At 45.5% G+C, this 22,532-nt stretch overlaps 1 protein-coding gene across 1 annotated transcript in view; it reads left to right on the forward strand.

The window, feature by feature from the left end:
• Positions 1 to 22,532, forward strand: part of LOC126354233 (Werner syndrome ATP-dependent helicase-like) — a 225,398-nt gene that overhangs the window by 49,200 nt on the left and 153,666 nt on the right. The window contains exon 3 of the mRNA XM_050003728.1: positions 22,340 to 22,483. Coding sequence (XP_049859685.1) covers positions 22,340 to 22,483 — 144 coding nt within the window. The remainder of the gene's footprint in view (positions 1 to 22,339; positions 22,484 to 22,532) is intronic.

Genomic DNA, 22,532 nt, shown 5'->3' on the forward strand with positions numbered 1-22,532 from the left:
TGCCCAGAGTGTGTCATCTGGACAGCTTTTGACCTACATCAACACCTTATTGCTGTTCTCTTTGATCTACAAAAGGCTTACATCATCACATCTTCACTATCTGACATGGTGGTGTCTCCAGGGTCCACTTCAGATTTTTGTCCAGTACTTTTTGTCACACTGTACCTTCTGGCTTAAAGTCGATGCTTCCCAAAGTCCCACAAGGCTCTGTATCGAATGTTCCTCTCTTTCTAGTGGCCGTAAATGCTCTAGCACAGCTGTTGGGTCTTCAATATCACCTTCTAGAGTGCCAACGATTTTTGCTTTCACTATTGCTTATCTAGTGTGAGTGTTGCTGAATGCCGACTGCAGGGTGCCATTTGAAAGTTGCAGTCATGAGTCATCACCCACTGCTTTCAGTTTTCAGCTGCCAAGAGTCACACTGTGCACTTCTGCTGATATTGCAATGTTCATTGACAACCAGAACTTTACCTCAACGACCATTTGCTCAATGTGGTGGAGACTTGACTCTTTCTGGGACTAGTCTCGGATGCGCGGTTGGCATGGCTTCCCCATCTTCGCCAACTTAAGCAAAAGTGCTGCCTCAGTAATACCAGCTGAGGTGCAGACTGCACTACCCTTCTGCAGCTCTACAAAGCCCTCTCTTGATTGTGGGAGTCTGGCATATGGTTCAGTATTACGGTCTCTGGACCCAACACACCATTGTGGGGTCAGACTTCCAATAGTAGCCTTTCAAAGTAGTCTTGTGAACAACCTGCTTGTGGAGACTGGGGCCCCTCCACTCCAGACCAAGTGCCAACAACAGGTACTCAATTATGCCATACGTGTTTACGGCTCCCCCAAGCATCCGAACTACAATGTCCTTTTTCCTAGTAGAGGTATCATCCTCACATAACAGAGACCCAGAACTGGGGTCACAATGCCTTTGCTTGAAACCTAATTTTCCCCACTGTCAGGGAGCAATCGTATATGCCCCCATGGTGTGTGCCCTGACCTCAGAGCTCTCTCGGTTTATCCTTTGGACTGAAAGATTCAGTTGACCCCATAGTTTTTCACTGCCTGTTCCTGGCTGACCTCAGTGCATTTCCAGGTTTGAAACTGATATACACTGAATAGCTCAACGGTCTATGGACAAACCAGTTTTACATACAGACTTGCAAAGTGCAGTGAATGCAGTAGATGGATGGCTGCGGTGCCCTCACTGCTGGATTGGTGGCCATCAAATAAGCCCCTAGCTATGCTCATTCTTGCACCGACAAGGTGTTCCTAGTCTGCAGTGACTCTCTGAGCAGCTTTGGTGCTATAGACCAGTGCTGCCATCATCATCCATTAGCCATGACTGTCCAAAATCTTCCTTCTGACCTCCATTGATCCAGGTAGGTGATTGTCTGTGTTTGGACCTCTGGACATGTTGGGATCTCAGGGAATGTACAAGCAGGCCAGTTGGCAAAGTTGACTACCAGGATGCTGATTTTGGAAATGGGGGTCCCAGAACTGGTCCTTTGCTTGACTCTGTGCCATCAGTTGTTGGAGGTCTGGAACTCGAAATGCTCTGCCCTGGACTCGCTAAACAAACTGAGGGCAATAAAGGAGGCCACAACCATGTCACAGTCTTTGCCTCACGCTTCTCACAGGGAAGCCATTGTCCTTTGTTGGCTATGCATTGGCCACACTCAGCTGATCCATGGCCACATTCTCCGACATGAAGACCCATCTTACTGCTGATGTGTTGCCTGCCTAATGGTTGCCCCCATTCCATTAGACTGCCCAAATTTGGATGCTTTTCAGTGGTATCTTAAACTTCCTGACACACTACCCCTGGTGCTTGCAGATGATGCAAAAGTGGCTGACCCGGTTTTACATTTCACCTGCAAAGGTGGTTTCTATTCGTCTTTGTGAGGTGGAGCACTTTGGCCTCATTGACAATGTGCCTTCCATCTTCCATAAACAAATGTGTCTACACTTCACTCTCCCGATGTCTATCACTTGCAACAACAGTTACATATATTGAGACTTCACACAGTCCACAATACCACTTCATGCTTTCTTTGGCACCTCTAAACCATTTATATTACAGGTAGGTGTGACACTTTGCACATACATATAATAATTAGCACCAACCTCCACATCACTCATCATAGTTACTGCTCACAGAAACAGCCTGTCTTGTTTTCACATCTACATCCTTAATTTTTTTGTACCTGCTGATCCTATCATTGTCATTATTGCAGCACTGATCATCATTTACATAAGTTTCCTACACTTCACACTTGCACATATTTATGTTATCAAAACCAGCAATGCCAATACTATAACTTTTTTTTTTACAACTCACTCTGTTCAAATAATCATCCAATATACAAATGAATATTCATACCAGTATTTATACCTCTCCTTACCTTTACCTGTTTTTGGTGGTGTTATATTTGTTTACAGCATCCAATAGCTTTGTATTACGCAGAATGCTGCCCTTGAAGCACTCATTAAATTTGTTCCCCCTTTGATCATCAGGACCATTATTTTTTACTCTGGTCCATTCCTTTGCAAATTTCAGTACCCCGGGTCAGACCTTAGTTGGGACCAAGTCTGATTACTAACCATCTTTCCTTGTTGTGGAACATTGAATGTTATAGCATTCTGCCTCTCTCTCTCTCCATAAAATTTTGGATATTTGGTCAGTCGAACTGTTACCCTTTTTGTGAAAAGGACCTCGGTTTCTGTTGCGTGGAAACTGCTGCTGCCACCAGTTATTATTGTGAGCTTCGTGTCTACACCAATTACAGTCATTAACACCTCGGGCTCTACACTGATCAGCCAGAACATTATGACCACTGACCTACTATTGATATAACCCACCCAGGCAATAGCACCATCACCTGCTGAAAAACGACTGCTAGTCAGATACAGGTATGGTGAGTGTGTTGTCTGTGTGTAGGATGGTGAAGGTGCACAATCTATCTGAGTTTGGCCAAGGGCAGATTGTGATGGCCCAGAGGATCAGCACGAGGATTTTGGTCACTGCACAACTTGTCGGATGTACCAATGCTAATACAACATCGGCAACTATGACTGAAATGGGCAATGATCATCTTCACTGGACATTAGCACAGTGGCACAGTGTTGCATGGCCTGATGAATCCTGATACCTTCTTCATCATGCCAATGGAAGTGTGTGAATCTGTCTTCTTCCAGGAGAACAGGTACTTGACACCTGGACGACAGGGTGGAAACAAGCTGGTGGCAGCTCCATTATGCTCTGGGGAACATTCATATGGGCATCCATGGGTTCAGTGACGGCCAAGGAGTATCGTATACTAACACGTACACCTCTTCGTGGCTATCATGTTTCCCACAGCAGTGGTATTTTTCAACAAGATCCAGTGAAGATTATCAAGTTGAGTCAAAAAGCCACCATATTGTAATGCCAGGATTGTGAACACATTTGGGATGTGATTGAATGTGGTGTCAGAGCTGTGAATCAAATCACACTGGAGTGGCTCAGGTGGTAGCAGTCTTTGCAGCATTCAGATCCCAGTTAAAACTACCAGTAGCCTGTCAAGGTGGATTAATTTGTGCAATTCATTCTAGCAGAAAATATATTGTCTCCTTGCCGCTTTTTGTAGGCAAGTTGAGTCAAAAAGTCATTTTGTGATATAATCTACTTGGCCTTGTTCTAGTATTTATTGAGAAAACATTTCTCAAAAACACTGTAATTAATAAATGGATTAGAGTTTTGGTCTATACCAGGTTGCACAGGACCGTCAAACAGATGCTTCACAAATTTAATTTTCATTTTGCCTGACATTGCACTGATGAAATTGTGTTGAGAGAGAGAGAGAGAGAGAGAGAGAGAGAGAGGGGGGGGGGGGGGGGGGGGAGTAGAAGTAGTACTATTAGTTGTAGTACATATTCCGCCTTATGGCAGGTCTTGTCAATGGTAAAGCCTCTTCTGCTTTTGTCTGTCCACAGCCAATCTTTTCATTTCTGAATATTTGTCTCCTTGGATACTGTCCAGCATTTGATATCTTCTTTTTCCTCTTCTCCTTTTTCTCTCCACCATTCCTTCTATTTCTTCCTTCAATAAACAGTACCTCCTCAAACAATGTCCAATCCAGTTCCGTTTTCTCTTTCTATTGACTTTCAGCATGTTTATTTCTTCTCCAACTCTTCTTAATACTTCTTGATTCCTTACTCAGTCTTCCCATTTCACTTTTTCCATTCTTCTTCAGGGCGAGAGAGACAAAAAATCGGGGATTAGAATAGGTCTGAGGTATTCCTGGCTGTTGTAAGAGGTGACTAAAAGGAGTCTCAAACATTTCACCCTTTCGGTGATGATTATAGCAGGGGCGGGCAAACATTGCACGCGGCTCATGAGCGTACAGTGCTGCATGTGTGCTGCTTGCGTGCAACCGTCGACCGGGGCAGTGGCCACAGCCATTGCGGTACTCTCCCACGTTAGAAGATCCAGAGTGGGCTACCGACCTTGAATTTTTAGTGGACGTTACCGGACAAGAATGCATTGAACACAAGTTTGCAAGGAGAAAATCAGCTAATTTGTGAAATGGCTGAAAAGGTGCAAGCTTTCACTAACAAGCTTTAGCTGTGGGAACGACAGCTCTCGTCAGGGAAAGAATAGGTTTCCATACTCAGTGCAATAAAAGAGGAATTTCTCAAGCGATTTGGGGATATATCATATTTATCCTAAGCTTTTGAATGGTTCTCGAGACCATTTGCTGTTTCTGTAGATGATATTCATCCCAATTTGCAAATGGAATTAATAGATCTACAGTGTAATTCTCATCTGAGAGACAAGTTCCTTTTGGCAAAACGTGTAATGGACTTTTATCACAACTTTCCACAGTAAGAGTTTTCTCGTCTCCATTGTGAAGCCGCGAAGATAATGTCAATGTTTGGCTCGACATTAGTTTGTGAGAGATTTTTTTATGTTATGAAAATCAATAAGTCTCGGTTAAGAGCAAACATCAGTGATGTAAATTTATGTAACTGTTTGCGTTTGTCTGTATGTAGAAACTTGACAATTAAACATTAAACGTATTGTAAACCCCACCTGTGATAATTAAATAAAACATATCGTAGGTAATTGGTACTCTTTCAAACCATGATTTCTTTCAAGTACTCCTACTAACCTTATTCCTTCAATCAATAAAGCAAGCTAGGAAACAAAACGCATTACAGAGGAAGGAGCGGAGAGATGGTATGATGGGGAGGGGAGAGAAGTGGGTGGTCAGCTTGCCCCTCTGTGCATGCAGAACACCTGTTAACTGCACACGAGCAAGTGCATCGCACACGTGCAGGATTCCTGCTCGCCCCTGCTCTATAGGGTTTGACCTCCATTCTTTAAAATTTTTCTGAAGAGTGAGGCAATTGGGGAACAGCCCCTTACATGGTGCATCATGTCCCTCATGCGCTGTGACCTTTAGCATCCTTTATTGTCTTGGATCTGCAGTTCCACTCATTCACTCCACCTCCACACCTTGTCAGTTGCATTTCCTCTATCCATTGTGTAGTGTCGTTTTCTGTGCTGACAATGATAATGGACTTGTTTGTACGTGATATCCATCATGGTAGCCAGTCCGTTGTGGTGGGGTTGCCATGTCCCTGTTGGTTGTAGCCCCTTGACTACACAGAGATCCCCCCCCCCCCCCCCCCTGCGGGTCTGGGGGTTAGAATAGGCCTGAGGTATTCCTGCCTGTCATACGAGGAGACTAAAAGGAGTTTCACACATTTGGGCCTTTATGTTATGGTCCGCTGTACGGTTTGACCTCCGTTCTTCAAAATTTTCCCGACGAGCGAGCCAATTGGGGAAGGGTGCCTTACAAGGTATGTTGTGTCCATCATCCATTGAGATCTTTAGCTCACTTTCTTGTCGTCGAATTGCAGTCCTGCCTATTCTCCATGTCTTGGGCGAGGACACTTTCCTGGGTAAGTTTTCCACCATGCACTATGCAGTGTCAATTTCTGTGTCGACAATGACCATGGACTTATTTGCACCTGATATCCAGCATGGTAGCAAGTCTGTTGTGGTGGGGCCGCCACGTACCCTGTTGGTTGTAGCCCCCTGACCACACAGGGATCACTCTGCTGATGCCTGCACATATGCCAATGGGCAGACGCCCATCCCCGTGGGCATCAGGACTCCTGGCAATGGCCATCCTGCCAGGTGGCCTTTGCTGCAGCTGGGTGGCACCCGTGGGGAGGGCCCCTGGTCAGAGTGGGTGGCATCAGGGCGGATGACATGTGATGAAGCGTAATCCATCATCTCTTGCTGGTGGTGAAACACCAGCGATCACGAACTGAATTCAATGCACAGAAGTATGACGCCAAATCGTTCCCCTCTCTGGCCACGCCAAGGGGGGAACATCAGGCTAAGGATGGTAACAAATCTTATTCGCCCTGTTACCTGGTATGTTCGAGAGCTGATGGGGAATCTTTCATGACGATGAAGCCTCAGTTTTTTGTTGAGCATTTAGAGGACAAGTTCGGGGAGGTGGAGGGCTTGTCCAAAATGAGATCTGGGTCAGTCTTGATCAAAACAGCTTCCTCTGCCCAGTCATGGGGGTTACTCACTTGTAACAATCTGGGGGATGTTTCTGTAACCACCACGCGCAATAAGAGCTTAAATATGCTCCAGGGCATCATATTTCACAGAGACCTTCTTTTGCAGTCCGACAATGAGCTGTGTGCCAATTTAGAATGGCAAGGTATACATTTCGTCCGGCGTGTCAAGGTGATGGTCTACTGGCGTGATGTAAAGCCCTATATCCCTCCCCCGATGTGGTGCTATAAGTGCTGGAAGTTCAGCCATATGTCTTTCCCCTGTACTTCCAGCGTCACATGCCGAAATTGCGGACGCCCATCACATCCCAATACTCCACATGCCCCGCCTCCCACCTGTGTCAACTGTGGAGAGCACCATTCACTTCGCTTGCCTGACTGCAGGATTCTCCACAAAGAAAGGAAAATCATGGATTACAAGACCCTGGACCGACTGACCTACACTGAGGCTAAGAGAAAATTTGAACACCTGCATCCTGTGCATATGACATCATCTTACTCCGCCGCTACAACAGTTCCTGCGCTACCTACTTCGGGGGCAAGCAACCCCCCCCCCCCCCCCTCTCCCCAACCATTGGGGACGCCCATCCCCACTTCTAAGCCGGAGAAGCGTAAGTCTTCTTCAGCTTCTTTCGCTAGGAAGGGGTCCCTTGCCTTGGGTCACTCCCTTCCCAGGTTTGTTCTAGTGGGAAAGACGACACCCGCCAGTGGCTGAAGAGCCCAAAAGCAGCCAGTTATAGGGCTTCACACTCCTCCTCATTCCCGGAGACTGAGCCAGTGAAGTCCTCCCACCCAGGGAAACCCAAGGAGCAGTAAGATAAATCCAAAAAGAAAACCCCTAAGACCAAGGAACTTGTGGTGGCACCCACACCACCACTACCTACAAGCTCTGTGGCTGAGGATGGGATGGAGATTTTGGCTAAACTGCCTCATTGAATGTTCCATTCCTTCCCAGTCTCACAATAACATCCTCCAGTGGAATTGCAGCAGTTTTTTGCACCACTTGGCTGAGCTATGGCAACTTTTTAAGCTTTACACCTGCTATCTGCATCGCCCTCCAGGGAACCTGGTTTCCAGCAATGCGGACCCCTGCCCTCTGTGGCTATAACTGATATTATAGGAACCATAGCAACTTTAATAGAGTGTCAGGTGTAGTTTGCGTTTATGTCCTAAACTCAGTCTGTAGTGAAAATGTGCACCTTCTAACCCCTCTTGAAGCTGTGGCTGTCAGAATAAGGACAACGCAGGAAATAACTGTCTGCAATGTATATCTTCCTGCAGATGGTGCAGTACCCCTGAATGTATTAGCTGCACTGACTGATCAACTCCCTAAACATTTCCTACTTCTGGGAGATTTTAATGCCCATAACCCCTTGTGGGGTGGTCCCATGCTTACTGGCCGAGGCAGAGATGTCGAAACTTTACTGTCACAATTCGACCTCTGCCTCTACTGGGGCCATCACACTTTTCAATGTGGCTCATGGTAGTCACTCAGCCATTGATTTATCAATTTGCTGCCCAGGACTTCTCCCATATATCCATTGGAGAGCACATGAAGAGCTGTGTGGTAGTGACCACCTGTCACTGCCCTGGTGTCAGGCACATGGACACCTGCCCAGATGGGCTTTGAACAAGGCGGACTGGGGAACTTTCACCTCTGCTGTCACCGCTGAATCTCCCCACTACGGTAACATTGATGTGATGGTTGAGCAGGTGGCTAGCACAATTGTTTCTGGGCCAGATAACGCGATCCCTTGATCTTTAGGGTGCCCAAGAATGAGGCAGTTCCTTGGTGGTCGAAGGAAATCGCTGAAGCAATTAAGGTGCATCGGCAAGCTCGTCGGCAAATTACCCCCAAGCCTTTCATACACTCAAACGGTGGCTGGAAGGAAACGTCTTCTCATTCACTGCACGTTGCAGTGAATCCTATAACACCCCATTTACAGAGTGGGGGCTCCTCAGTGCCCTTGCACATTGCCCCGACACAGGTAGTGGTCCTGATCGCACCCACACCCAGATGATCTGACTAAAAGCGACATCTTCAACCGGCTCCGGTGTGATGGTGTCTTTCCATCGCAATGGCGGGAGAGCACCATCGTTCTGTTGTTCAAACCCGCTAAAAAACCGCTTGATGTGGACAGCTATTTGCCCATCAGGCTCACCAACATTCTTTGTAAGTTGCTGGAATGCATGGCATGTCGGTGGTTGGATTGGGTCGAGTCCTGGAGTCACGTGGCTTGCTGGCTCCATGTCAGGGCAGTTTCCGCCAGAGTCGCTCTACCACTGATAATCTTGTGTCCATCGAGTCTGCCATCCGAAGAGCCTACTCCAGACGGCAACACCTGATTGCCATCTTTTTTGACCTACGTAAAGCATACGACATGACTTGTCGACATCATATCCTTGCCACATTTTATGAGCGGGGTCTCCGGGGACCACTCCTGATTTTTATCCAAAACTTCCTGTCACTCTGTACTTTCCGTGTCCAAGTTGGTGACTCCCATAGCTCCATCCATATCCAGGAGAATGATGGAGTCCTGCAAGTCTCTGTAATGAGTGTCTCTCTGTGTTGAGTGTGTCTATTTTTAGTGGCCATTGACAGTCTAGCAGCAGTTGTTGGGCCCTCCGTCTCACCTTCTCTGTATGCAGATGACTTCTGCATTTTGTACTGCTGCTTCAGTACTGTTGTTGCTGAGTGGCACCTCCATGGAGCCAACCACAAGGCGCAGTCATGGGCTCTAGTCCACAGCTTCCAATTTTCAGCTGGAAAGTTGTGTGCCATGTGGTTCTGTTGGCATCGTACCGTTCATCTGGAACCCTCACTTTACCTTAATGACGATCCACTCACTGTAGTGGAGACATGTCAGTTCCTAGGAATGGTTTTTGTTGTTCGATTGACTTGGCTCCCTCATCTTCGTCAGCTTAAGCAGAAGTGCTGGCAGCACCTAAATGCTCTCCGTTGTCTAAGCAACACCAATTGGTGTGCAGACACTGTACGCTGCTGCAGCTCTACAGAGCTCTTGTCCAATCCCAAATTACTATGGAAGTGTGGTTTATGGTTTGGCAGTGCCTTCAGCATTGCATTTACTCGACCCTGTGCACCACTGTGGGGTTCGATTAGCGACAAGAGCTTTTAAGACGAGTCTGGTGACCAGCGTACTGGTGGAGGCTGGTGTCCCTCCATTACAGATCAGACGTGTGCAACTGCTCGCCTGCTACGCACACACATTCATAGTTCCCCTGAGCATCTGAATTACCGTCTCCTTTTCCCACCCATGGCAGTCCATCTCCCGCATTGGCGGCCCAGATTGGGGCTAATGATTGTGGTTCGCATGCGGTCCCTTCTCTCCGAACTGGAATCCTTCCCTCTACCACCTCTTTTTGCCGGTCTGTTCACATACGCCTCTATGGTGTACGCCTCGGCTGCAGCTGCATCTGGACATTTTGCATGGCCTTAAGGACTCCATTAATCCTGCCGCTCTCCGCTGTTGCTTCCTCTTGATTCTTGACGTATTCCGGGGCTCTGAAGCGGTTTACATCGATGGCTCAATGGCTGATGGTCATGTAGGCTTCGCGAATGTTCATGGAGGACATATTGAGCAGCGGTCTTTGCCAGTTGGCTGCAGTGTTTTCACTGTAGAGCTGGCGGCCATATCTCCTACTCGAGTACATCCGTGAGTCATTTCTCCTGTGTACTGACTCATTGAGCAGCCTACAAGCTATCGACCAATGCTACCCCCGCCACCCTCTGGTAGCATCCATTCAGGAGTCCATCTGTGCCCTGCTGTTCCGTGGTGTTTCTGTTTACCCCAGGACATGTCAGAATCCCTAGCAACGAACTTGCCGACAGGCTGGCCAAACAGGTGACACGGAAACCGCTTTTGGAGATAGGCATCTCCGAAACTGAGCTGCGTTCTGTCTTACACCGCAGGGTTTTCCGGCTTTGAGAGATGGAATGGCACAACAGCACACACAACAAACTGCATGTCATTAAGGAGACTATGAATGTGTGGAAGTCTTCCATGCAGGTCTCTTGCAGGGAATCAGTTGCCCTCTGCCGGCTCTGCATTGGCCATACATGGCTAACATAAGGTTACCTACTCCATTGTGAGGACCCACCTCAGTGTCGCTGTGGCTCCCAAATGACAGTCATCCATCTCTTGCTGGACTGCCCACTTTGAGCCGCTCTGCAACAGATTTTTAACTTTCCCAGCACCCTGCCTTCTGTGTTGGGCAACAATGCCTCCACAGCAGCTTTAGTTTTACGTTTTATCTGTGAGAGTGGGTTTTACACTTCTATCTAGGTTTTAGCGCATGTCCTTTGTCCCTCTGTGTCCTCCACACTAGTGCTTTTAGGGTGGAGGTTTTAATGTGTTGCAGAGTGGCTGGCTTTCCCTTTTTATTCTCGTGGTCGGCCAGCCACTCTAATCTGCTTCCATGTTTTACTCTATTCTATTTCTAGCATCTCTCTGTTGTTCTCTTGCCCTCTTTGTTCCTTTTAGTGTTCGTTGTCTTCCCTTCGTTCTTGTTGCTTTTCCTTTCTGTCCGTTTTGTGTTATATGTTTTATTTGTTTTATTCTCACACTTGTGGCATTGTTTAACTAGGAACAAGGGACCGGTGACCTCATAGTTTGGTTCCTTCTCCCACCTTTAAATGAAGCAACCAACCAACACAGAGATCGCCCTGCTGATGCCAGCGTCATCAATTTCCCACACATGCCAAGGAGTAATGCCCGTCTACCTGCGACATGGATACTCCCGACAATGGCCATCCTGCCAGCTGGCCTTTGCTGAGGCTGGGTGGGGCTCATGGGGAGGGGCTCTGGTTGGAGCATTTGGCATCAGGGCAGATAACCATCAGCGTGGTCAAACACCAGCAGTCTCTAAGCATTCGAGGTCTCAGTTCAATGCAAGGAGGTATGACCCCAACTCATTCCCCTCCCTGGCAACACTATGGGAGGAATTCGTGCCAGTGCCTAGTATGTACAAGAGCTGATGGGGAATCTTTCCTGTCAATGAAGTGTCAGTTTTTTGTGGACCATTTAGATGACAAATTTTGGGAGGTGGAGGGATTGTCCAATATGCGATCTGGGTCAGTCCTAATAAAAACAGCATCCTCTGCCCAGTCACAGGCTCGCTTGACTGCAGTATTCTCCAGAAAGAAAGGAAAATCATGGAATATAAAACTCTGGATAATAACGTATCAGGTGGATTATACGTCTATGTCCTGAACTCAATATGTAGCAAATCTGTGCCCCATTAAAGCCAAAGCCAAAAGGTGTGGCTGTCAAGATAAAGTGGATGCAGGAAATAGCCATCTGCAATGTATATCTTCCTCCAGATGGTGAGGTACCCCTGAAGATATTGGCTGCAGTGATTAATCAACTCCCCAGACCTTTCCTACTTTTGGAAGATTTTAACACTAATAACCCCTTGTTGGGTGGCACCATGCTTACTGGCCTAGGTAGAGATGTCAAAAATGTACTGTCTCAACTTGATCTCTGCCTCTTAAATACTGTGACCCCCACACATTTCAGTGTGGCTTATGGTTCTTACTTGGCCATTGATTTATCACTTTGCAGCCCAGGACTTCACCCATCTGTCCACCGGAGAGCCCACAATGATTTTTGTGGTAGTGATCATGTCCCCATCTTTCTGTCACTCCCCCAGTGTCATTCCCCAGGATGTGTACCCAGATATACTTTAAACAAGGCAGACTGGGAAGCTTTCACCTCTGCTGTCACCGTTGAATCTTCCCCTCATAGTAACATCAATGTGGTGGTTGAGAGATTAACCACAACGATCATTTCTGCTGCGAAAAATGCAGTCCTTCATCCCTCAGGGTGCCCCCAGTGAAATACAGTGCCTTGGTGCTCGCTGGAAATTTCTGAGGCCATTAAAGAGCATAGCAAGCTCTACAGTGACATAAGTGGCACCCATTGCTAGACCACCTAATAAATTTTAAATGGCTCCATGACCATGTTCACCAGCTCATAAATAAATGGAACAGGAGTGTTGGGGGAGGTACGCGTCCACCATAGGCTCACATACATTGCCTTCACAAGTCTGGACAAAGATTCGAAGTTTCTTTGGGTACCAGACCGTAACTGGTGTCCCTGGCATAGCCATCAATGGAGTGTTGTCTACTGACTTAAATGCAATTGCCGAGCATTTTGCTGCGGGCTCTAAATCGGAGAATTCCCCTACCCTCCTTTCCCGCCTTTCGTACCCTCAAACAGGGAATGGAAGGGAAATTCCTCCCGTTCACTACACACCACAGTGAACCATGTAACACTCTACTGAGTGAAAACTCCTCCACGTCCTTGCACATTGCACCGACACAGTTCCTGGGCTAGATAGCATCTACACTCAGATGATTAAACATTTCTCATCGTATTACTAGTGACATCCCCTCATCATTGTCAATCGCATCTGGACCGATGGCATATTCCCATCGCAACAGTGGGAGAGTGCCATCATTCCAGTGCTCAAACCTGGTAAAAATTCGCTTGATGTGGATAGCAATCGGCCCATCAACCTAATCAATGTTCTTTGTAACATGCTAGAATGTATGGTGAGTCAGCAGTAGCGTTGGCTCCTGGAGTCACAGGGCCTACTAGCTCTGTGCCAGGCCAGTTTCTGTCAGGGTCACTCTACCACTTTAGTGTCCCTTGAATTTGAATAGCCTTTTCCAGATGCCAACACCTGGTAGACATCTTTTTTTATTTAAGAAAAGCCTACAACACAAGCTGGCGACACCACATCCTTGTCACATTACACAAGTAATGCCCCGATTTTTGTCCAAGACTTCCTGTCGCTCTGTACTTTCTGTGTCCAAGTTGGTGCCTCTCGTAGTTCTCCCCATATCCAGGAGAATGGGGTCGCACAGGGCTCAGTATTGATTGTGTCTTTATTTTTAGCTGCCATTAACGATCTACCAGCAGCTGTGTGGCCGTCTGTCTCATCTTCTCTGTATGTAGACAACTTTTGAATTTTCTACTGCTCCTCCAGTACTGTTGTTGCTGAGCGGCACCTAAGGGAACCATCCAAAAGGTGCAGTCATGAGCTCTAACCCATGCCTTCTAGTTTTCAGCCAAAAAGTCATGCATCATGCACTTCAGTTGGCATCATATCGTCATCTGGAACCAAAACTTTATCTTGATGATGATCCACTCACTGTAGTGGAGACATATCGATTCTTAGGACTGGTTCTTAATGCCCTGTTGACTTGGCTCCCTCTCCTTCATCAGTTTAAGTGGAAGTGCTGGTAACACCTTAATGCCTCCTCCCCTCCTCTCCCTGCTGCCTGTGTAACACCACTTAGGGTGCAGATTGCTCTACACTGCTGAGGATGTACAATGCCCTTGTTCAGTCCCGCATTGACTATGGGAGTCTGGTTTGTGGTTCGGTGGTGCCCTCAGCATTGCAGTTACTAGACCCAGTTCACCACTGTGGGGTATGACTAGCGATGGGTGCTTTTAGGACAAGTCTGACAAATGTTCGCCAATTATGCTGCGCACATTCATAGCTCTTCTGAGCATCCAAATTACCATCTCCTTTTCGCAACCATGGTAGTTCATCTGCTGCTGTTCACATCTGATCCCTTCTGTCTGAACTAGAGTCCTTTCCTTTACCATATTTCCTCCGGGTCCATTCACATGTACCTCCACTGTATATACATAGGCCACAGCTCCGGCTGAACCTTTCACATGGCTCTAAGGATTCAGTTCCCGCTGAGGCTGTCCGCAGTCACTTTCTTTCGATTCTTGACACGTCCCAGAGCTCTGAAGTAGTCTACACCAACAGCTTGATGGTTAATGGTCACATTGGCTTCGCTTATGCTCACACAGTGCAATTTGCACAGCACTCCTTGCCAGATGGCTGTGTCTTTTCACTACAGAGCAAGAGCATATCTGTTCCTGCTCTGGTGAGGCCTTCTTTGTCTGTAGTGAGCTACTCACCAGTGCTAACCTTGCGATCCTTTGGTAGTGACCATCCAGGGGTCTGTCTGTAACCTGGAATGGTCTGGTCATTCAGTGGTGTTTGTCTGGATCCCAGAATCCCAAGAAATGAACTTGCTGACAGTCTGACCAAACAAGCTACTTGGAAACCATTTATGGAGATCGGCATCTCTGAAACTGACGTGTACTAGGTATTATGCTGCAAGGTTCTTGGGATTTAGGATATGGAATGACATAATCTAGGTACACCAAATAAACTGCATACCATAAAGGAAACTACAAATGTGTGGAAGTCCTCCGTGCAGGCCTCTCACAGGGACTCTGTGGTCCTCTGCCGGCCTCGCATTGGCCACACTTGTGAAGACCCACCTCAGTGTTGATATGACAGCCGGTTGATGGTGGCCCACATTCTGTCACACTGTCCTGCTTCAGCTTCCCTTCGACAGAATTTTCGGTTACCGGTCTTGTTAACATTAGTTTTAGCTGATGTCACCTCATTGGCTTATTTAGGTTACCTTTTATATGTGAAGGGGGGTTTCATCATTCTGTTTACGTTTTAGTATATGTCCTTTGCCAGTATGTGTTCTCTACCCTAATGCCCTTAGGCTGAAGGTTTTAATGTGTTGCCGAATGGCTGGCTTATCCTTTTTTATTCCTGTGATGAGCCAGCTATGGTTATCTACTCTATTGTTTTAATCCCTTCTACCTATTTCTTGCATCTCTGCTGTGGTTTTCTTGTGTCTCTCTGTGGTTTTCTTGTCTTATTTTGTTCAATGTAGTTTTTGTTGCCCTCCTATAGTTCTTGTGGTTTTCTTTCCTCCAGATTTTGTGCAATAAGTCTTGTTTGTTTTACTCGTTCCCTCACAGACTTGTTTCATAGGAACAAGGGACCAGTGACCAAGCAGTTTGATCCCTTCACCCGACTCCCATTCAACCCCCTCCACCCCCTTAAACCAACCAACCGAGTTGCCACTTCTGATACTCCATTCAAACAGGTCTCAGAAAGCCCAACAGTACTGATCGACCATGGTGTCATCCTTAGCCTGTAGGCATCACGTATGCAGATATGAAGAGGCATGTGGCCAGCACATCACTCTCCCGTTTTTGTGGCCGGAACCACTACTTCTCGATCAAATAGCTCATCAATTTGCCTCACAAGGGCAGAGTGCACCCTGCTTGCCAACAGTGCTCGGGAGATGCTGGCGGTCACTCATCCAAGTGCTAAAGTGCCAGCCGAGCCCAACAGTGATTAACTTGGGTGATCTGGTGGGAACTGCTTTTACCATTGTGGCAAAGCAATTTCTGATAGCTCAGAATCAAAACTATTAATTTAAGAGTCCACAGCACATTATAATTCAGATTTCATGTGTTTCATGTTGCTGTTAAGCTTGGCAAGAGTACATTGTACCTCACTCCCTGTCTCTCTCCTTCGCCACCTCCCTTAAGTTCCCCTTGACCCTTTCCAACTTGGCAGCAAATTTATTTTCGACTTTTGCAAATCCAGCTTCTAACCCTTTGTATATTATGTTCCTATTGTTTTCAGCTCTCTCATTTTTCAGTCCTATTTCCCTGAACTTAATCTTGAACCCTTTCCAACTTGGCAGCAAATTTATTTTCGACTTTTGCAAATCCAGCTTCTAACCCTTTGTATATGATGTTCCTATTGTTTTCATCTCTCTCATTTTTCAGTCCTATTTCCCTGAACTTAATCTTGAACTGTGAATTTGGGACCGCCATTTTATTTAACATGAGATGCCATGGATTAACCCCTATTGGTACTCAGACACTCAAACTAGGACTTACATGCTCACAAGGTATGGCTCTAAAGCAATCACTCAATAATTTTCAAATGTGTCTTGCCATGGCTGACAACACAAACTCACAATATACAAAATGCAATTGCTGCCTGTACTTAGCTCTGTTCTTGGAGATTGCCTGCAGTGTGTGTGAAATTACATACTGATAAAGTCATGGCCCTGAGTTGCTGAGATGCAATGTCCTGCCAAATGCTGCAATCTTGAAATCGGTGTGGAACTCTGCGTGATGACTTCTGTGAAGTGTTGTGTTGTGCAACCGATGTGATGACTGCAGCTATGTGAAGTCTCAAACAGCCAATTTGTGTATAATCAGATTTTACTTAAATTTGGCTTGGCAGCTTTTATCTTGTTGCCAATCACACACTGATGCAAAACATTTATGATTATCACAAATTTATAATGTCCTTGCAGACTTGTTAGTTGAATTTTAATTAAAAGTATGTGGCTGTAGTTGTTTTGTAACAAATGAGCTAGGTGACACTATGAATTTGTTTATTTATATTATTCATGTTTATCTGCAAAAATTTGTTTATTTTTGACACTTGTTCTTTCATCCAGTTTATCAAAAGTCAATTTACAAAGCGAACTCAAGATCTTGGTCCCATTTTTTAAAAAAGTGTTTATTCCTTTCATGTGTCTGAACACAATTCTCAGTACAACTCTACTGCTTGCTTCTATTGTCACTGTGGAAAAATTCCGTGCTGAAATAAACTCATTGAATGGTCATATTTCCTACAGTTCCAGTACACAGAAATCTTCCAAATCCTGAAGAACATTTAAACTAATCAAAGACAAGAAACTGCTACAATGCAGCCATTTACCTCTACAACCAATCAATAGGCTGCTGGTATCCTGAATACTGAACTCCTTTCTCTCTTGTCCCTAAACCAAATGTCTTGAGCATTTTGAATCTCCAGCTGAAATCCTCTAGCCCAAGAGACAAAACACCTTCTAAAACAGGAATGTCTTGACTTGTTTAATTCAGTGACAGAAGTTCCTAATTATCTCAACATCAATTCCCAGCTAAACTACACCATGTCCCCACCACACTCGAGATTTTGTCTTCTACCGGCTGTTACCTCCGTGGCTCCATAACCATTTCACTTCGTCACAGATTTGCGCAGTAAGTACAAATGTGTACAACTTTGAACCAATTGGCCAACCTTAGCAACTATAATTAAATAAGAGTTAAATTGTAAATTGCACTTCAACAATGAATATAATGATACCAGATGCTGTATATTTACTATCATAAAAGGCTTAAGTTATTTTCAGTTGTGTCACTAACACGTCTTAATTTTTTCATTGTATTAAACACAAAAGTGTTATACACATTTTACTGATATGTGCTATCATGTATGTTTCAATTTAACAAGACATATGACCAAAGAATGGACAGGCAGTCTAATGCTGTGTGCCTACACATTACTTAAACTTGCATGGGATGTGTGTCTCAAGCAAAGATAATAATACAGACAATATATTTTTGTGTAGTGTTGCAAGACAGGTCACCTCATTAGTATCTTTTCTTTCTGCACCACTTAACAAATATGTGAACAATGAACCCACTGTCTAATATACAGTGCCAGTTAAAAATCCTTGGGCAGTGAAAGTATACAACCATCTCGTACATTTGAAGCATACATTGACCATTTGAAGATCCTTGTAAGATGCATTTGATGGTGCCTGGGCCCCCTGCAGCATTTAACAAATACCAACAGCGTTGGTCGTAATGCAACATAGCTGGTGACTAATATAGTGTGCTGATTACATTCCCTTGCACATGAAAGCATGTGACCGTCTTGTGCCTGTGTAAAGAGACAATGTCCTTTTGTGCTGTGTTTGAAGATACGCATTCCACTGGCACTGGAGCAGCCCTCAGAATGTGGAAAGTAAGTACTGAGACAATCAGTTTAACTCACGGCTTTCCTAAAGCTTGTGACGTACTTGGCCATGGGAAAGGAAACACTGTTCTCTTTGTGGTGTAGTTTAAGATACATGGCAGGCCGCCATCCGAACAGTCTTTGGCTTCCATGAAACAGGTGGGTGACGGACATCATTAGTTTCTACATTGGCTCATTCCCAGTGCATTCAGTCTCGTGGGCTCCCCATCCCGAATGGCATGTGAAAAATACGGTGCTGTGCCACTGCAGCTAACCATGGCTACCTGCAGTGCCTTAGGAATGCTAACAATACACCATGTTGAACATGGGAGCCCAGTGTTCTCGTACTTTTTCTATGCACAGCACAACACACCACACCCCTGGGTGCTCTGTATGTTACCTCTCAGCCAACTTAATATATACACACTGTTTCTAACAGTAATACTTGTCTTGTCTGTGATGCGTGATTATACTCCTTAATGAGGAGATTATGGCAGAATTTTAAATTTTGAAATTTGCTCAATAATTATATGAAATATCGAAAATCAAATTTTTATTGCCCCTGGGAGCCATTAGATAGGCAGCCTGTAACTGTGTCCTCACACCATCAACCACGAATTGGGTTATCTATTTATTAATACAGATAGCTGCTGTTCTCTACTATTGGTAGCTTAGTATTATGCAATGACCACAGGTGAGCCCCCTCAAAAATACATTTGGGGATGCAGAGCCTCCCCAAAATTTAAGAAAATTATTAGTTATATTATGCTTTGTAAAATCACAAAATTATGTTGGAATTTTTTATTTTCCTTGTTAACATCAGTTACCTTTTAAAATACATTCAGTAAAGAATTAAAACAAATAATTATTGCAGTAGTAAGCAGGTTCACTGAAAAAGAGTGGTGTGAATCATGAAAGTGTCATGGTGCTGTGGGCACTCTTAGAATTAGTTCTGGTGCACAAACCTTCGGGTAAAGTCTGGTGTTGGTGGGCCAGCGCTGCGGCCTTGGCGACATCAAAAGGACTGGCGTAGAAGCACTTGGAACCCTGTGCCTCGTTTCACCTTGATGCTTCGAGACATTACGACGCCGCGGCTATATAAAGCCCACCCTGTTGTCGCAGTCATTCAGTGTTGGTAGTTTTGTTCAGCTCATGCTGCAGATGTGTTAAGTGTTCAGACTTTAGTGTCTAGTGGACTATTTTATATGACTATATTTTATTCATTTTATTTAGTCTCTTCATGTATTGTGAATGAAGTTTGCAATGGGTAAATTTGTTACCAAAAAGGAGCACTTGGAAGTTGACGATACTACAGTTCAGCCTCCAACAATTATTGTGTCTTCAATTGCTTCGTCATCTTCAGGCGTGAACTGTTCACAGCGAAACCTGGACAATCCGCTAAGGGAAGATCATTTCAAAAGTCTTTGTCGATCAGATATACACTCCTGGAAATGGAAAAAAGAACACATTGACACCGGTGTGTCAGACCCACCATACTGGCTCCGGACACTGCGAGAGGGCTGTACAAGCATTGATCACACGCACGGCACAGCGGACACACCAGGAACCGCGGTGTTGGCCGTCGAATGGCGCTAGCTGCGCAGCATTTGTGCACCGCCGCCGTCAGTGTCAGCCAGTTTGCCGTGGCATACGGATCTCCATCGCAGTCTTTAACACTGGAAGCATGCCGCGACATCGTGGACGTGAACCGTATGTGCAGTTGACGGACTTTGAGCGAGGGCGTATAGTGGGCATGCGGGAGGCCGGGTGGACATACCGCCGAATTGCTCAACACGTGGGGCGTGAGGTCTCCACAGTACATCAATGTTGTCGCCAGTGGTCGGCGGAAGGTGCACGTGCCCGTCGACCTAGGACCGGACCGGACTGCAGCGACGCACGGATCCGCGCCAAGACCGTAGGATCCTACGCAGTGCCGTAGGGGACCGCACCGCCACTTCCCAGCAAATTAGGGACACTGTTGCTCCTGGGGTATCGGCGAGGACCATTCGCAACCGTCTCCATGAAGCTGGGCTACGGTCCCGCACACCGTTAGGCCGTCTTCCGCTTACGCCCCAACATCGTGCAGCCCGCCTCCAGTGGTGTCGCGACAGGCGTGAATGGAGGGACGAATCGAGATGTGTCGTCTTCAGCGATGAGAGTCGCTTCTGCCTTGGAGCCAATGATGGTCGTATGCGTGTTTGGTGCCGTGCAGGTGAGAGCCACAATCAGGACTGCATACGACCGAGGCACACAGGGCCAACACCCGGCATCATGGTGTGGGGAGCAATCTCCTACACTGGCCGTACACCTCTGGTGATCGTCGAGGGGACACTGAATAGTGCACGGTACATCCAAACCGTCATCGAACCCATCGTTCTACCATTCCTAGACCGGCAAGGGAACTTGCTGTTCCAACAGGACAATGCACGTCCGCATGTATCCCGTGCCACCCAACGTGCTCTAGAAGGTGTAAGTCAACTACCCTGGCCAGCAAGATCTCCGGATCTGCCCCCGATTGAGCATGTTTGGGACTGGATGAAGCGTCGTCTCACGCGGTGTGCACGTCCAGCACGAACGCTGGTGCAACTGAGGCGCCAGGTGGAAATGGCATGGCAAGCCGTTCCACAGGACTACATCCAGCATCTCTACGATCGTCTCCAAGGGAGAATAGCAGCCTGCATTGCTGCGAAAGGTGGATATACACTGTACTAGTGCCGACATTGTGCATGCTCTGTTGCCTGTGTCTATGTGCCTGCGGTTCAGTCAGTGTGATCATGTGATGTATCTGACCCCAGGAATGTGTCAATAAAGTTTCCCCTTCCTGGGACAATGAATTCACGGTGTTCTTATTTCAATTTCCAGGAGTGTATATGGCTAGATTATGAAGCATCTACCAAAAAATGTGCAAAGAGGCAAATGCTAAAAATCTATTACAATTTTCTTCCAAAAAGATGCATTTACTTCCATAGGGTTTTCTAACTGGAAAAGGCTATGGAAAAATTCCATCTTCGTGAAAATACGTTTATGCATAAAGAAGGTGCTTGGAAACTAAATTCTATCACCAACCGAAGTGTGGCCTCCCATTTGAATGAACAGTTAGATAGTGATATGAAGAAAGGCCATTTAGCTCTTGAGACAATTTTTACTATGATGCAGTTTCTATGCCGACAAGGACTAGCAATTAGAGGGCACGAAGATGTAAACTCAGATTTTTTCAGTTGTTGCAACTCCGAAAGAATGACATACCTGAGTTTAAAGATTGGTTAGGGCATTCGGGGTATAAGTGGATGTCCCACGATATTCAAAACAAGATTGTTGATCTACTAGGGAAGTCTGTGTTGAGAAAGGTATTGACATCAATCAAGAGACTGGACATTTTTCTATTATGGTTGATGAAACAAGTGATTCTTCGATTCACGAGTAACTGTATTATGAAAATACCATGTGTGTTTATGTTTTTCATCTAAAATTTTGAAAATTTCCCTGGGCAATATAGCTTTACAATGAACACTACCTGCCATGTACCTAACAGAGCTTTCCGTTTCCAAATCTAGATGGTTTGTAGAAGAAGCAGTGAATAAGGTTCCTTTTTTTTATATAGGATTTCCAAATTCTTGCTTTATGTTAAAAAGGATTCTGATGTATATTTTCTCCCAACGTACACACTCCAAATACGAGACAAAGTCTACACGACTATTATTTTCGTGTCTTGCCTTGTGACTGTGTAAGTCACTGTTCAACTGAAACTGATTTTTGTTATCAGCAAGAAAAGCCATTAAGGAGTAAATGTATTGGGGAGTGAGTATAATAATGTCAAGATCCTTAAAAAGGCTTCTAATTGTGTACAGTTATCTACTTTCCACTATATTCTTACTTCTCACATCTGTTGAATAAACATTTTATTTGCTTTAAGTGCACTACCCCAGGATACAATTCTATAAGACCACAGGGAGTGAATCAATTAGTGATTCTTTTGTCTGTTCACATTACGTTTGTTTGATATGTCGGCTACTAGCCTTTGTACCAACTGCTGATAATTTGTAAGTTGGTCTAATGGTAAAAATTGATAATAAATTATATATTAGTGTTATTGTGTTTCCAGGAAAAGAGAGATTGCTGTGCTGTGATGGCTACAGGATATGGTAAAAGTTTACTTTACCAATATCCTCCAGTGTACAGTCAAGGACTTTCACTAGTTATTACACCACTCATATCACTTATGGAAGATCAAACATGTGCATTGCAGGTAATTTAAATACAAAACTGTATAGAATTTTAAAGCTATCTGTGTTTTC

This window comes from Schistocerca gregaria, chromosome 3, assembly GCF_023897955.1.
Source record: "Schistocerca gregaria isolate iqSchGreg1 chromosome 3, iqSchGreg1.2, whole genome shotgun sequence".
NCBI lineage: Eukaryota > Metazoa > Arthropoda > Insecta > Orthoptera > Acrididae > Schistocerca > Schistocerca gregaria.